The 18,102-nt window shown below is 44.5% G+C and overlaps 1 protein-coding gene across 1 annotated transcript in view; it reads left to right on the plus strand.

Moving 5' to 3' along the window:
* afg2a (AFG2 AAA ATPase homolog A) overlaps nucleotides 1–14,755 on the plus strand; it is a 428,299-nt gene extending 413,544 nt beyond the window's left edge. The window contains exon 16 of the mRNA XM_063046538.1: nucleotides 14,510–14,755. Within this exon, the coding sequence (XP_062902608.1) occupies nucleotides 14,510–14,686 (177 nt within the window). The 3' untranslated portion in view covers nucleotides 14,687–14,755. The remainder of the gene's footprint in view (nucleotides 1–14,509) is intronic.
* Nucleotides 14,756–18,102: the final 3,347 nt, after the last annotated feature.

An 18,102-nucleotide genomic window follows, 5' to 3' on the forward strand; every position in this document is an offset into this window, starting at 1 on the left:
CTCTGGCCATATTATTTACCAAGGGAAATCTCGCATGCAATTGTGGTTGTTGTGTACATCCCTCCCTCTGCCAACCCGACGTCAGCATGTAACATCATTTACACCGTCATAGCCAGATTACAAACCCAGCACCCAAGTGCCCTCATTATCATGTCTGGTGATTTCAACCATGTTACCATGGCTAGAACACTGCCCAACTTCACGCAGTATGTGAGCTGTACAACCAGAGGGGAGAGGGCTCTAGATTTGATGTACACTAACGTTAAGGATGCATACAGCTCCTCTCCCCTCCCCCTGCTGGGAAGGTCAGATCACAACCTGGTGCATCTAAAACCCTGCTACGTGCCTCTGGTGAAGAGTAAACCTGCAACCTAGAGGACAGTGAGAAAATGGTCGGAGGAGGCTTATGAGGCGCTCCAGGGTTGTTTTGAGGTGACAGACTGGCAGGCACTCTGTGAGCCACATGGAGAGGATATTGATGGGCTCACAGAGTGCATCACTGATTACATCATCTCCTGCGTGGACTGCAATGTTCCGACATGAACTGTCTTTTGTTGTTCAAATAACAAGCCTTGGGTGACAAAGGACATTAAGGACATCCTGAATGCTAAAAAGAGGGCGTTTAGAGATGGAAATAGGGAGGAGCTCAGGGCAATACAGAGGGACCTGAAAGCCAGGATCAGGGAGGCTAAAGACAGGTACAGGAGGAAGCTTGAGTGGAAACTCCAGCAGAACAACATGAGAGAGGTCTGGAGGGGGATGAGGACCATCACAGGATTCTGGAAAACTAGCAACAGAGGAGCTGAAGGCAGTGTGGACAGGGCCAATGAATTTAACCTGTTCTTTAACAGATTTGACATTGTGGCCCCTGCCCATCCCCCACGTGAGCCATCTGTTGTCGGTCCCCAACCAACACATATTCCACTCTCTCCTCCTACCCCTCCTCACAGACCCCCACCCTGCTCTCATGACTATACCCCTTCCCCACATGAAACCACCACGGTGGGCTTCACAGCTGAACAAGTGAGAAGACAGCTGAAACGTCTCAACCCAAGCAAGGCTGCAGGACCGGATGGTGTCAGTACCAGGATGCTCAAAGCCTGTGCCCCTCAGCTATGTGGAGTACTTCGCCATGTCTTCAACCTGAGCCTGAGGCTCCAGAGGATTCCTGTACTGTGGAAGATATCCTGCCTTGTCCCTGTGCCGAAGACGCCGCACCCCAGCGGCCTCAATGGCTACAGACTGGTGGCATTGACCTCCCACATCATGAAGACCCTGGAGAGTCTTGTTCTGGAGCTGCTCAGGCCTATGGTCAGGCCACACTTAGATCCCCTCCAGTTCGCCTACCAGCCCCGAGTAGGAGTTGAGAATGCCATTGTCTACCTGTTGAACTGTGTCTATGCCCACCTGGACAAGCCAGCGAGCACTGTGAGGGTCATGTTTTTTGAATTCTCCAGTGCATTCAACACTATCCGCCCTGCTCTGCTGGGGGAGAAGCTGACTGCGATGCAGGTGGATGCTTTCCTGTTGTCATGAATTCTTGATTACCTGACTGGCAGACCACAGTACGTGTGCTTGCAACACTGTGTGTCCGACAGAGTGATCAGCAGCACTGGGGCTCCACAGGGGACTGTCTTGTCTCTCTTTCTCTTCACCATTTACACCTCGGACTTCAACTACTGCACAGAGTCTGTCATCTTCAGAAGTTTTCGGATGACTCTGCTATAGTTATCAGCAAGGGAGATGAGGCTGAGTACAGGGCTACGGTAGGAAACTTTGTCACATGGTGTGAGCAGAATTATCTGCAGCTTAATGTGAAAAAGACTAAGGAGCTGGTGGTAGACCTGAGGAGAGCTAAGGCACCGGTGACCCCTGTTTCCATCCAGGGGGTCAGTGTGGACATGGTGGAGGATTACAGATACCTGGGGATACGAATTGACAATAAACTGGACTGGTCAAAGAACACTGAGGCTGTCTACAAGAAGGGTCAGAGCCGTCTCTATTTCCTGAGGAGACTGAGGTCCTTTAACATCTGCCGGACGATGCTGAGGATGTTCTACGAGTCTGTGGTGGCCAGTGCTATCATGTTTGCTGTTGTGTGCTGGGGCAGCAGGCTGAGGGTGGCAGACACCAACAGAATCAACAGACTCATTTGTAAGGCCAGTGATGTTGTGGGGATGGAACTGGACTCTCTCACGGTGGTGTCTGAAAAGAGGATGCTGTCTAAGTTGCATGCCATCTTGGACAATGTCTCCCATCCACTACATAATGTACTGGGTGGTCACAGGAGTACATTCAGCCAGAGACTCATTCCACCGAGATGCAACACAGAGCGTCATAGGAAGTCATTCCTGCCTGTGGCCATCAAACTTTACAACTCCTCCCTTGGAGGGTCAGACACCCTGAGCCAATAGGCTGGTCCTGGACTTACTTCAAAATTTACTGGCATAATTTACATATTACTATTTAACTATTTATGGTTTTATTACTATTTATTATTTATGGTGCAACTGTAACAAAAACCAATTTCCCCCGGGATCAATAAAGTATGGCTATGACTATGACTACTATGAACCCCGTCGTTCACCACAGCCCCCTCTGCAATCTGTTCAAAAGCAGAATGTGAACAGATGGGTAAGGGAAAGACAGGTGCAAATCATTAAACTGGTTTATTTTACTGGCAAATGAAGGTACAGATAAATCCTACAATCAATCCTTGGATACTAATGTAAACTAGTGATCTCACGGTCCATCATGGATTGTCTCCTGTCTTAATCAAACGAGCTTGTGACAGAGCTCTTGTATTGCAACATTCTGATAATGATAACAATACTCTTAGCAACATCTGTGTAAAAATCAAACTCTTGTCCTTCTCACTATTTTGTACTTCCTTGTGATGACAGCTGAAGGGGAAAGCCTGTGCCATGGTTTTCCTCTCAAGGATCTTGGACAAAGGTCTCCCAGTACAATGGGAGCATGGTGCTTATTGATAACTGAGATGAACCAACAAAGTGAAAACCAAACTACTACAGATGCTGGGAATCTGAAATAAGAATGAAAAATGCAAGGTTGACAGCGTCCTAGGCCAGTTTTATCTATATCTTGCTCTTCTGCTCTCAGCCCACCTCTCCAGCTCAATACAGCAAGAATAGACTTTCCTTGGTCCTTGACTTCCTTATCGTCAGCTCTTACAGTCAGTGGATTATACTTTCCAACTTCTGCAGGTGTCAACAAGATTGCAGAGCAGTCATATTTTCCTTTCCCATCCATTTTTGAAGGGATCGTTCCATTTGCAACCCCCGTTCCACTTTTCTGCCCCCGTCAACCAGCCCCTGCTCATGCTATTGTCCCATGCAATAGCAAGAAATGCAATACCTGACTTTCCGTCTCTTTCTTCCCACCATTCAGGGATCCTAACAGCCTTTTCAGTTGAATTAGTGATTTGCTAGCACTTCTTCCAACCTTGTGTCTGCACTCAGTGTCCGCATTGTGCTCTCTGTCGTGGAGAAACCAAATGTAGATTCATTGACCACTTCGCAGAATGCTTCCACCCAGCCTGCAGAGTCCACTCTGATTTTTCTGTTGCAATCCACTTTCTTTCTCCATCCCCTTCCTATTCTGGTCTATCTGTGTGTCCTTGTTAAAAAAAAAGGCCCATTGCAAGCTTGAAGAATAAAGCTCATCCTTTATCTGGGTACCTTGTTTGTTTATGACACCAAGTTTAGTAGGGTTGTGGAAAGTGTAAAGGACTACTGTAGAATATAGCTGAATATAGATCGGTTACAGACAAGGGCAGAGATGTGGCAGATGAAGATCCAGATAAGTCTGAGGTGCTGCAATTTGGGCGGTGAAATGAAAAGAGAAAATACACAATTAATCTTAGGCCCTTTGATAGTATTGAGGGTACAGAGGGATTTTGGGGCCCAACTGTATGGTTCAGTGAAAGTAGTTATACAAGTGGATAAGGTGGTAAAGAGGGCTTATGGAATGCTTGCCTTCATTGATAGAGGTGTTCAGTAGAAGAGTAAGGAAGTCACACTACAGCTGAATAAAACTTTTTAAGAGTATCTTGTGCAGTTCTGGTCATCCCATTACTGGAAGGATGTGGAGACTTTGGAAAGGATGCAAAAGAGGTTTACCAGGATGCTATCTGGATTAGAGGGTATGACCAGGATGCTATCTGGATTAGAGGGTATGAGCCATAAGGAAACATAAGGAAAACAGTTGTTCTCCCTGGAGCTGAGGAGAGGCCTGATGTGTTTTTTGTCATGAGGGCATAGTTAGGGTAGACAGTCAGAATCGTTTTCCCTGGGTAGACATGTCTGACACGAGAGTACATGCTTTTAAGGTTAGCGGTGAGAAGTTTAAAGGTGATGTGAGGGGCAAGTTTTTTACAAAGGGAGTAGTAGGTGCCTGAAATAGGTTACCAGGGGTAATAGTGGAAGCAGGGCGTTTGGTAGAATTTAAGAGTCTTTTAGATAGATACATTTATTTTTTTTATTATTTAGAGATACAACGTGGAACAAACCCTTCTAGCCCAACAAGCCACACTGCCCAGCAGCCCATCTATTTAATATTACAGGACAATTTACAATGGCCATTTAATCTACCAACCAGTACACCTTTGGACTGTGGGAGGGAACAGGAACATCCAGAGAAAACTCATACGGTTGAAGGGAATGGGGAGATATGGATAATACTTAGTTTAAATTGGCATCAAGATCAGCACAACTTTATGGGCCAAGTGGCCTGTCCGGTGCTGTACTTATCTATATTCTGTTGTAACCTTTTGAGCTCAATATAAAATTCTCCAATTCAGATAACTCACTTTCTCTGTCAGCATCAGAAGTAGCCAGTTCTTCTTTAAGGCTGTGATGCTAGTTTTTCTCTCCATGAGCCCAACCTAACCGACTGGGCGTGCCCTGCAACTTGCACCTTTCACATTCCTTTATCGCCTTTCTTACCCCATTGACGAGAGGCACCCTGGCCCTACCATTATCGTAGATGCTTCCTTTGCCATATTCAAGCCCAGCTTCTCTGCAACTTAAAACTAGCTTGTCATCGACTGTCCATTTTCCACTGAGTTCCTCCAGCGGTTTGATTTTTGCTGCAGGTTCCATCATCTGCGGTTCTTGTGTGTGTTTGTTTTCTCTCTTTCTCAGTTCTGACAGAGCTTTCAACCTTAGATGTGAATGCTTCTTCTCTTTCCACAGATGCTGCCTGATCTACTAATTCAGAAGGTGTGGATAGTCAGGCAGCATCCATGCAGAGAGAAACAGTTGATATTTCAGGTCAATGACCTTCCATCAGAACAGAAGAAAAGATGAGAAAGCGAGCACGTTTTAAGTTGCAGGATGTGGAGAGAACAAAGAGAATGTCTGCAATGGGTGGAAGTGAAGGCTGTTCAGGTGACACAAATGATTTTCATACAAGTGATGGAGCTGATCTATCTGAAGGAGTAACTGGAGATAAATAAATGAGGGCAGCAGTGAAAGAAGAAACAGACACCTGGAACCAAAATAAAAGAATATTGAAAGTCCTGAGCATCTGTGGAGAGAGAAAGCTTGAGTTCATGTTGCAGATGAATGATATTACGTAAGAACAAGTTAGTTCTGACACAAACAGGAAAGTCTGGTTATCTGAAAACAACAAATTACTTAGTACTTACATACGTCTGTGCTGGAACTTGCTGAAAAGTGACCTCAACTCTTCAGCAAGTACTTAGCTCCAGTGTCTGTCAGCATGTTCAGGACTGCCGCACAATTTGTTCTCCAGACTCTATCAGAATTCCAGCACTGCACTTCTCAAATTCTGCTGAATTCCCAAAAACTTATCATTGGAATCTGCCCACTAAATCTATGCCATGTTAAACCTGGCTTGAAACAAACCTGCCTTCTCATTTGAACATTTAATTGGTCAGTACTGTTTTTTTTCCCTCGATTTTATTTTTTATTCTTTCCACCTGTGTAATAATTTTTAGAAGACACAAGTTTTTAAAAAAAGTTTTAGGATGTTATTCAAAGTCTTGCAGGTTTGACACCCAGCATTGTTGGGTATGTGGCTTGTACAACTGTCATTATTTGCTCTAAACGCAAAAAATTCTGCAGGTGCTGGAAATCCAAAGGAAGACACACAAAATACGACAGGAACTCAGCAAGTCAGGCACCATCTACGAAAATGAATAAACAGTTGACGTTTCAGGCCTAGGCCTTTCTTCAGGACTGGAAAAGAAGGGGGAAGACATCAGAATAAAAAGATTGGGGAAGACATCAGAATAAAAAGATTGGGGAAAGGGAAGGAGGATTGCAAGAAGGTGATAGGTGAAGCCAGGTGGATAGGAAAGGCAAAGGGCTGGAGAGAAAGGAATCTGATAGTAGAGGAGAGTGGGCCATAGGAGAAAAGGAGGGAGGAGGGAGGAGGGGACCCAGGGGGAGGTAAGAAGAGATAAGGGGCCAGAGTGGATATAGAAGAAGAGGTGAGGAGGAAGAAATTTATTTTACTGGAAAGAAAAATTGAAATTCGTGTCATTTGGCTGGAGGATACCCAGACAGAATATAAAGTGTTGCTCCTCTATCCTGAGAGTGGCCTCATCATGGCACAAGAGGAGGCCATGGACTGACATGTCAGAATGGGAATGGGAATCAGAATTAAAATGTTTGGCAACCAGGAAGTTCTGCTTTTGGCAGATGGAGCAGGGGTGCTCAATGAAGTGGTCCCCCAATTTACGACGGGTCTCACCAATGTAGAGAAGGGCACATCGAGAGTGCCAGACACAGTAGACAACCCCAGCAGGTTTGCAGTTGAAGTATTACCTCACCTGGAAGAACTGTTTGGACCCCTGAATGCAGGTGAGGGAGGAGGTGTATGAGCAGGTGTGGCACTTTGGCTTCTTGCACGGGTAAGTGCCTGGAAAGAGATTAGTAGGGAGGGATGAATAGGTAAGGGAATCATAGATGGAGTGATCCCAGACAAAAGCAGTGCGGGGGAGGTAAAGATATGGTTGGTGGTAGGATCCCTTTGGAGATGGTGGAAGTTGTGGAGAATGATGTGTTGGATGTGGAGGCTGATGGGCTGGTAGGTAAGGACAAGAGGAACTCTATTGGTGGGAAGATGGGGTGAGCACAGATGTTCAGGAAATGGAGATGTGAGTGAGGACAGCATCAATGGTGGAGGAAGGGAAACCCCATTCTTTGAAAGAGGACAGAGACAGTGGATACAAAGGAAATGAGTAAAGGGAATAACATTTTTACAGGAGACAGGCTGGGAAGAATAACGGTATAGTCAAAGTAACCGTGGAAATTGGTCCGTTTATATAAGATGTCAGTCGACGTTTGTCTCCAGAGATGGAGACAGAGAGATCAAAAAGGGGTGTCCAAAGTGGACCGAGTGAAGTTAAAAGCAGGTGGAAGTTAGAGGCAATGTTGATGAAATTGATAAGCTTAGCATTGGTGCATGTAGCAACACCAATGCAGTCATCAGTATAGCAGAGGAAGAACTGGGGAGTTTGATGCAGCCATATTATGGGCAAGATTACTTGTGTCTAACTCCAATCCTACAGAACCTCTCACTGAAATCCCATGGTGTTATATTGTGTAAAACCCCATGACTGTGCAGGTCCTCACCATTTTGGATCCAGTCGTTACCAGCACCTAGACATTTGGGGATCTGCAGCAGATAGAAGTTATCAATTCCCCATTTTAGTGATGGTGTTGGCGCGTGGCCAAGTGGTTAAGACGTTTGTCTAGTGCTTTGAAGGTCGCTGGTTCGAACCTTGGCTGAGGCAGCGTGTGTGTCCTTGAGCAAAGCACTTAACCACACATTGCTCTGCGACGACACTGGTGCCAAGCTGTATGGGTCCTAATGCCCTTCCCTTGGACAACGTCGGTGGCGTGGAGAGGGGCGACTTGCAGCATGGGCAACTGCTGGTCTTCCATACAGCCTTGCCCAGGCCTGCGCCCTGGAAACCTTCCAAGGTGCAAATCCGTGGTCTCATGAGACTAACGGATGCCTATAATTTTAGTGATAAATACAGGCAGCTTGCCACTTTCAGAATGCTTTTGCCTAAGGTAATCTGTTTTTGTTAAACTGAACCTTTAGCTACAACCTATCTTCTTGTTCTCATATCTTTCATTTTTCAAATAATAACAAAATCAAACTGTATCATTAGGTCACTAGTAGGATTTTTTTCTTTTCACTAATAATAATTTCCAACAAACTCGGGGGTGGCGGGGGGGTTGCCGGTGGGCTTTGTTGATGTTCTTGTGGGCACACTCAGCAAATCTATAGAATAGTAACTATAACAGGATCAATGAAAGATCATCCAGAGTGCAAAATACAACAAACTGTGCAAATGCAAATATAAATAAATAGCAATAAATAATGAGAACATGAGTTGATAAAATAAATAGTGAGATCATTAGTTGTAGGAACATTTCAATGATGGGGCAGGTGAGTGTACTTAAACCCCTTTTATTTAAGAGCCTGACGGTTGAGGGGTAGTAACTGTTCTCGATCCTGATGGTGCGAGTCCTGAGGCTTTTGTACCTTCTATCTGATGGCAGCAGTGAGAAGAGACCATGACCTGGTTGGTGGGGATCTCTGATGATGGATGCTGCTTTCCTAATGCAACATTTCATGTAGATGTGTTCAATGGTTGAGAGAGCTTTACCTGTGATCTACTGTGCTGAATCCACTATCATTGTTAGGATTTTCCGTTCAAAGGCATTAGTGTTTCCATACCAGGCCATGATGCAGCCAGTCAATATACTCTCCACTACACATCTACAGAAGTTAGTCAAAGTTTTAAATGTCATACCGAATCACCACAGACTCCTAAGGAATTGACCAAAGAGAGAGATTATGTTGAAAAATCATGAGGTATGATGGGTCAAATACAGTTTCAGACCAATTTCATGGCACTGGGTTCTGGATTTCAGCAACAGTCAGTGGGATTGTGACAAATTAATATCTCTGGCTCAGATGAGCCTAAATTTCAAGGTTAACCTCACTGCCCAAGCTGAATGAGCTGATCTCAGCCAGAAGGTGATATCTGGCGTAGAATTAGCCTCAACATCTCTTGACTAAAGTGAACAAGTGGCCATGGTTTTCACTGCTGACTACTGCTCTTGTGAAAGTGTGCATCTGTACACATTAAGCAAGGGCAGCATGCTTATGGTTGTGGGAATAAATATTTAGGGTCGTGTATGTGGTACTTGTTAAGCAAACTTTATCCTAGATGGTGTTGAGTTGCCTCGGTTGTGGAGCTGCATTCATCCGTGCTAATGAAGAGTATTCCATCTTGCTTCTAAACCTGCAACTCAAGGGTGTTAGAAAGGCTTAGAGAAGTCAAAACAACATCACTTACCACAAGATACCCAAGTCTCTGACCGGTTCTTGATACAACAATATTTATATGGTTGGACTCGTAAATTTTAAAATTATCAGAGATCCCCAAGTTATTGTTGGGTTAAAATTGGGTACAGAGAGGGAAAAAAAATCATTAAAAAATCAAGTTCCAAAACCTGGGCCTCTGTACGTCCCTTTGCAAAAGAAGACATGACAGTGGGTATATTTCATTAGTAGTTTGAGGAGACTTGGTATGTCACCAAAGATGCCCGCAAATTTCTACATATTTAGGGTGGCGAGCATTCTAACTGGTTGCATCACCATCTGGTATGGAGAGGCCACTGCACAGGATCAGAAAAAGCTGCCGAAAGTTGTAAACTCTGCCAGCTCCATCATGGGCACCAGCCTCCCCAGCATTGAGGATATGTTCAAAGGGCGATGCTTCAAAAAGGTGGCATCTATTATTAAGGACCCCCATCACCCAGAACGTACCCTCTTCTCATTGCTACCATCAGGGAGGAGGTACAGGAACCTAAAGACGCACACTCAATGTTTTAGGACGGGGTCCCCAACCTTTTTTGCACTGCTGATTGGTTTAGTATTGACAATATTCTTGCGGACCGGCTGACCGGTGGGGGGTTGTTAATCACGACCGGAATATAGGTGATAAGTCAACTAAGTCACTTATAAGTGGCTAATACACTCAATTTCGTTTCTAAAAGGGTTTATCTAACGAATTTAATATTAAACACAGAGCACATATTTTCCTCATTTGAACATATAAAATCATTGCAACACACCAATATCGCTGAATCAGTGGGAGCCCTGGCCTTGTTTCCCTGCAACAAGACGGTCCCATCGAGGGGTGATGGGAGACAGCGATACTCGAAGGGGGTTCCTTGTGTCCAGTCTATTCTGCAATTTAGTTTTCGTTGCATTCATTGCAGAAAACTCCGCTTCGCAGAGATATGATGTTGGAAATGGAAACAACGTTTTCAGTGCTTTCGTGGCTATCTCAGGATATTCAGCTTTGATTTTGATCCAGAATGCCAGCAGAGATGTTATGTCAAACATACTTTTCAGCCCACCATCACTTGCAAGCTCGAGGAGTTGATCTTCTCGCGCTGACATAGATGACGCGTGGGTAATGACCTCACTTGCGTTCAAGTTCCAACAGTGGGCGTGACAGGGAATGAGGAAAGGTGCTGCTGACTCATATCGTTTCATATCGCCAAATCATATCGTTTCCTCGCGGCCCGGTAGCACATGCTTTGCGGCCTGGTGGTTGGGGACCACTGTTTTAGGACACCTTCTTGAGCTCCGCCATCAGATTTCTGAAGGAACAATAAACCTATGTACACTACCTCACTGTTTTTTCTTTTTACTCTCTTTGCACTACTCATTTGACTTATTTTTTAAATGTATACTTCCTACTGTAATTTATATTTTTTATTATGTATTGCAATGTACTGCTGTTGCACAACAAATTTCACGACATATGCCAGTGATATTAAACCTGATTCTGATCCAGTGAAGTGTGAAGGGACTAAAGCATTTTGCTTCTGCGAGTGACTGCAGATTGAAAGATATCATTGAAATGTTGCCCTTGCATTGGGAAGAGAGATAGGTAAACTTATTCAATAGCACTCTAGGGAGTGTTTTTCTCCATTATCTTTTTTTTAACAGGACATTCATCTAGTTGATGTTTTACTGTGCATCTTAGTAATGGTCGAATAAGGAGAGAGCCACACATAACGCAAAGTGAAAAGCAATATATGAGTACTTTGGACATTGCAGATAAGTAAGGCCCCTAGATTTATCAATAGTATAGGCTAAGCCAGCTGGTGCTATGTATATAACTGTTATACTTTATTATTACTGAACTAAAAAGAAGAAAGATTTGTTGGTGTTCCTGTTTCTAATTGTGATGTAATGGTCCTGTCTCAAATACTCATGTATTAGATGGTCATGTGCTATCCCTATTGATGAGATAGTCATGCTTTAATTGTCCAAAATCATAGATGAAAAGTGGATATTAGAACTGTTCTAACAGATTGTCAAGGCCAGGTGACCTTTCACAAAAAGGCAGAGGGATAATCTCAAACTTCCTCTACAAGAGAGTAGCTGGTAACACTGTGGCTTGAGCACAATGAGTAAAAGTAGTGAAACACCCTGATTTCCTCAGCTGCATAAGTCTAGGGAAGACAATGTCTGGCCCCTCCAAACTTGTGGGATTGAGGTGTGATCCCACCCTAGACACCCTGTTTGTGTCAATGCTGTGTAATTTGCTATCCTGTTAGTGTCACGAAATAATACAGTACACCGCATACGATTAAAAGATTTATCTTTATAATTCTTAATTTGACTAAAGGATTTGTAAAGAAAAGAACAAAAAAAAGAAAAGGGCCCACTTTAACAAAGCAGTCCAATGTGCACAAGTTGGAGCTCACAGTTTCGCCAAGTCACTGATCCTCAATCAATCTTACCCTGGGCTTTGTCAAATCATGGTCCCACTCCGGGTCGAATCCTATGACGTCTTCTCTCTGGCATCTTCCCTCTTCATCTCCTCTCGAACAAAAGCCCCAAGCCCAACCTTAGTGACCCTAACCAGAGAAACTTTCCCTTCAATTCGATCATCCTAAATGGGTGGCGGTATTTCTCCTTGTCTCTTATCTTCAACAATAACCCAAACGTAAGCTGAAATTGGAGCAAGCTGAAAACAAGCAGCTCTCACAGAACTGCTAAAATGAAATACATACAGCATAACCCGTAAAAATATGAACCAGGGCATTACACCCTCCCCCCTTCCGAAATAGTCAGTCCTCATGACCTTGAAATACTTTGTCACCTCATCTTAATACCACAGCTTTTAAAGGAATTTCGTGATGTCAGCACCTTTAATCCATTTGTAATGGGTAGTGACATATCTCACCGGCAGATAGCCATTGCACTCTGTTCTCTTGGTGCTACATAGGCCAGCCTATCCAGGGTCTCCTGATTCTTTGAGACCTCCTTACCACATCACCTATGTCTTCAGTATCAGACACTACTTGGGACACTTCTGGTCTGTATGGTGAGGCCTTCTCCAGTCTATCACTCGTGCCTTCCTGTAACTCAGATCCCTGTGCCACTTGGCTAAGCTCCTCTTCATCCCTTCATGGTCCAGCTGAAAGCCTGCCCGAGCACTGCTAATCTCCCCTATTTTACCTGGCTCAGCATGAGAAAGGGTGGGAATCTCTTCCTCAGTTATTGGGGAGTTGGTGAAAGGCAGCATATACCACACCCCCACTTCCTCATCCTCCGAGTCCGTATACCATTCAGGGGTGGGCGCCGGTTTAATCCTTCCTACTGCTGGTTGTTCAACCCCCCCCCCACCCGCCCCTCCCCACGTTGCCACAGAGTCCTTTCACTAGGTGTAGGGTCCAGGTCAGTCTCCGGGTCAACATGCATCTCTTGTTCCAGAGGTATAAGTTGGTTCCAATGGAGAGTCTTGACAGGCTCATTCCCATCCTCCGGTTTCACCCGGAAAACTGGTACGTTTGGCATCTGACTCTCCACTACGTAGGGCATAGCCACCCAGTGGTCAGCCAACTTATGCTTCCCAGGTAGCCCCAAATTCTTTATCAGAACTCAATCTGCAGGCATGAGTTGGGAGAACCTAACCTTTTGATCATACCTCCTCTTATTTCCTTGATTTTGCTTGGCCACCGTGACCCCAACTAATTCATAAGCCTTTTTCAGCTCCCTTCTCATATCAGACACATACTTCAGATAGGTCTTCAGTGGTAGATTTCCTTTGCTCCCAAAACAGAGGTTGATGGGCAACCTCGCCTCATGCTCAAACATCTTTTCTACTGCTTGCATGTAGGCCGCAGAGGTAGCAAAAAGCTTCTGTGTCTACAGCTCTCACTATATCGGCAGCCCGGCCTCTCAACCAATCGTTGTCTTTTTACGTGATCAGAACACTGTCACTCATCTAACATGAGAGGTCTGCTCCGCCCAAGCCTCATGCTCCTCTTCTCCCTCGGGGATGGGCTTCACCCCAGAGAATATTCTCAGCTTTCAATAACTAAGACCCTCTGCCTGGGCACTGAGCCATTTATTCACCAAGGAGATAAGGGCTGATTCCAACTCAGAAGACTCACTCTTCACTGGAGGACTCATTAGACATTTCAAATCAGACCACTCCTTCCCTTCGCTCTGCAGAAACGAGAGCAACCTGTCTTCGAAGTCTCCACCCCCAGCTGTGGGAGACTGGACCTGTGATCTGCCCAGCAGTACTCCACTCTCCTCCTCCGGGAAAGTGTAGACAGCCCACGCACCCCCCCCCCAGGACCCCGATAGTACCAGGCAGTTCCACCACCGTTACGTCAACACTAGTCTGAATTAAAGCAGAGTCTTTGCCCGCCATTTTATCAAACCAATGCTCCACAATCGTAACTGTTCCTGCAGCTTTAACAGTACATAAAGTTGAATTAACAATTCGTCAGGAATATGAACATCTGCCCCACTCAATACACACGCATTCATTACCAGTAGCCCAGTGGATTCGCACCACCGCTCAACCCAGCATCCATAACCATGTATCGTAATCACTTTACCAGACAATAGTTTAGCTCGGACTTTAACACACAACCCTATGGATCAGTGCTCAGGACAATCACACAGCATCCAGCAAATTCGATCCCAGACAATACGTCCACAATGAAACACTCTTTCATTGGCTGTATAAGGGAAGACAATCTCTGGTCCCACCAAACTTGTGGGATTGAGGTGCAATCCCACCCCAAACCCCCTGTTTGTGGCAGTGCTGTGTCATTCGCTACTGTTACAAATTAGTGCCACGAAATAAGACAGTCCACCGCAAATGATGGACCCTCCCCCTCAATTCGACCATCCTAATTGGATGGCAGACATTTCTCCTCATCTCTTATCTTCAACAATAACCCAAACATAAGCTGAAAACCTAGCTAGTTGAAAACAAGCAACTGTCGCAGAACTGGCAAAATGAAAAACATACAGCATAACAGTAAAAATATGAACCGGGGCATTGCAGTAGCAGAGCTTCATATTATAATCTCAACAAAATGAAGCAAAGGAAGTATGTTAGCACTTTTAATCTAATTTCCTTTAAGTCATAGATTTATTTTTGCTTTTTTTTCAGATCGTTGCCCTTTGCAGAGAAGCTGCTCTTTTGGCCCTTCAAGAAGATCTGCAGGCCAAGATAATCACGAAAAAGCATTTTGAACAGTCATTTAAAATAGTCACTCCAAGGATCCCTCAGAAACTCATTGAATTTTATGCTAATTACCAGCAACAAAGTGGATTGCATATGCTTTAAGAAAATGGATCAGTCACTGAAGATGTCAAACTCGTAATGAAAATTTAAATAAATTTACATTCTCCAAAAACTGGCAAACTTCATTCATCCATGTTTCAAATTAAATTTGTTCAAATTGTATTTGAATTCAATTTCAAGTCTAATTGTCATTTAACCATATATGCATACTCATGAATACAACCAAACAAGACAGTGTTACTGCGGGATCAAGGTGCAAAGACACATTACCAACAGTCACACACAGTAAGCAGACACAAAATCACAATCACGTAATAAGAGTCATGAGGCTCACCTACTCCCCCCCCCCACGCGCTTGATGCATACAACAACCCCCCCGTATAGAATATCAATAGAAATACAACACAGAATATATATATATATATATATATATACACACACAATCCAGACCCACCCCCCACCCCCAGCCCACTGATATCATCTTTCCACTGGCCCCCGATGCCTGCTAGGCAACGTCGTAGCTTTGGGCCCAGTCTTCGCATATACACGCACATGTAGAATATTAATAAAAACGCAACCAAACAACCATTTTAAATCTTCAGTTGCCACAACTGCACTATGCCACCCCGAGTAGAGTGCGATGGCGCGGACGCCTCACCTCCCGCGGCTGAAAAGCAGGCGACCCCACAGCTTGGGGCCCAAGTCCATTGAGTGACACTGAAAAACAGAGCTTGTCTTCTGCCGAGTGAAACCCTGGGAGGGCAGCGTCAAGTCCGTTCTGGACACTGTGCCACATCACCACCCCCCCACTGCCCCTGGTGAAGTGCAACAGCTTCGTCCCTCACTCCAGGCAGCTGCAAGCAGGCAACACAATGACTTTGGGCCAAATCCTCCCTATGACCAAAGACTAGGCTGCCTCCATCCGCCCCTGCTTGCATCCAATAAATCAATGAATTGAACTTGCGGCATACCAGATTAACCATGTCTAAAGAGGTCTTGTGATCACAAGAAAAGTGACCATGACAGCCACTCACTATTTGACTGTAAAGGCTGACTTATACTTGTGCGTACGGGCTACGCCGTAGGCCTGATTTATACTTTTGCGTAGCCCTATGCCGTAGCAGGCCTGTGTAGTTGTGTCTGCGTCGCTCTGCAATTCACCGCCAAAACGCTAGTTGGCGGTGGGGTTTCTATGCCACTGTGTTCAGTTTCTTCGTGACAGACATGGACAAGGAAATACATTTCAAATATTTTCGGATGTTGGCAGGTAGGTTTGACGATTTGGTTCATCATCTCCAACGATTTATTTCGCATCAGTGTACAGACACGGCGGAGAAAAGCAACCAGAAATGCGTATGAGGAAATGCGATGCTACCAAGCGGACCAATCACAGTTGTTGCGGTCTGCGTCGCCGCGATGCGTGAGTTACTTTTTTGGGGAGGAGCTCGTCACCCTACGGCATAGGGTACGCAGCACCTACGGCGTACATTTGATGCAGAAGTATAAATTGGGCTTAAGCCTCATCAATTCAGGCAACAGCATGTTGTCCAGTTCCTTCATTATCTCTGCCAACAAGCAACTCACTGATGGTGTAGACCAACAGAACTCTGAGTTCTTAACATATAGCATGAGCTTGCGATCATTAGATGTGTGTTTAAGTACGCTTAAGTAAGCTGTTTGTTTTTATCTGAATGTTATTCTTGACAGAGATAAACTTGCAGGATTCTGAAAATGCAACTTATGACATGCTGAATGCCATTATCGGGACAGGAACAGATTAACCCTCTGCCTTTTGTGAAATCGCCTGGCCTTGACAGTCTTGTACATGTATGAGCCCAAACTCATTTGATGGAATTTTATGTCAGCAACACAGCATATCTTACTATGTTGCTTCATTTCATAATTGAAATGTATTCTTACTCTCCCCTCGTTGTGATTACTCATAAAAATGAGGATCCAATTGTACTCTTTCTTCTCATTCTTGACATCACTAATTTAATATTCCTGTTTGCACTCCTCCCTTGCCACCACAACCTCACAAATTATTTCTTTTTAGCTTGCTGCACCTGCTGTGTACTCACTTTAACCATCTGTTGGAAGCTATGCTTACAGTGCTTCCTTCTGTCTATCTCTTGATCGACTTCAAGATCATGAATACACATAAATTATTGATCAAGGTTTTGACCCCCCGTCCTGAACATTCCACCGTAGGCACCCATTATTTTCTACATCTTGACATGGCAGATCAGCAGATGTGACAGATGATTAAAGATCCTTCTCCCTTTAAAGCTACAGCAGTACATGGTCTGATATTGAGCTTTGCACCCTGGAATGTCTCATGTTCAATGCATTGCCTGGACAAATTTCAGCTGAAATTGGCCTAACAGCATAATGGCTAACAAGGGTGAAAATCCTTCAGACAGTTCTCTGTTGTGTGGCAATTGACTGTGATGACCCCGCAATTTTCTTTTAACTTTGTTTATAATTTATTTAGAATTTCAGTACAAGCATTCTGTATATATACACTAATTTCCCACCATACCCTTCAGACTGAGAATACAGTGCATCTAACTGTATGTGACCCAACACCTGACCTTGACAGAAGAACCACCTTTCTTATACTGGCGACATAAGTATATGCTCCTAATTAAAAACTTAGGATATCCAGTGCAGAGTGCAAGCCTTGATGCAGGTGAAGTATCAAATCCGCTTTGAACCTGTATTTGTCTATATTAAGGAGTGCAATATAATATTTGAGCAATTAACATTCCCACATTAAATGTGTCCACAGTTGAAAATTCCACTTTTTTTTTCCATTTCTCACAAATGAACACCCGATGTTCATTAAAACTTCTTCCACAACCCGTCATCTGAACTTTGGCCTACCATCTACAGGGATAGTGATGATAAGGAAAACCTGAAGAGGAAGAATGGAGAAATCCTTGGAGTCTACCATCAGTCTTAGCAGTTCTGTGTGGAAATGGGGGAGCAGATCATTACGCCCGGTATATGGTATGTCGTCACTGGGTGGTGAGCTATATTGATAATCATAATATGTTTTCCCAGGTGTAGAAATGTCAAACAGCAAAGGACATGTTTTTAAGGTCAGAAGCTGCCCAAGCACTTCGACACATTTCCAACCTGGGGCCGCAACTTCTTGTCCTGGTGTCTTACACTTCGAGCTCCAGCAGTCTCCAATATTCGCTGGGCTGGACCAAGATCGTCTTCCTCACGTCTCTCTTAACTGGCTGAGCTCTGACCAAGGCCGTCGCGAACTGGGACAATAAAACCACCATTTGCAACAAATGAAAATTTCACTGCCGTGATGTGCCGGATTTCTGACCGTCCGGAAAGTGGAAGGGAGGCAGCGGATCTGATACTTCACCTGCATCAAGGCTCGCACTCTGCACTGGATTACACCGTGGGAAGTCAGGACCCTCGTGGCACAGTGCTGCTGG

Source organism: Mobula hypostoma, chromosome 4 (assembly GCF_963921235.1).
Source record: "Mobula hypostoma chromosome 4, sMobHyp1.1, whole genome shotgun sequence".
NCBI classification, from domain to species: Eukaryota; Metazoa; Chordata; class Chondrichthyes; order Myliobatiformes; family Myliobatidae; genus Mobula; species Mobula hypostoma.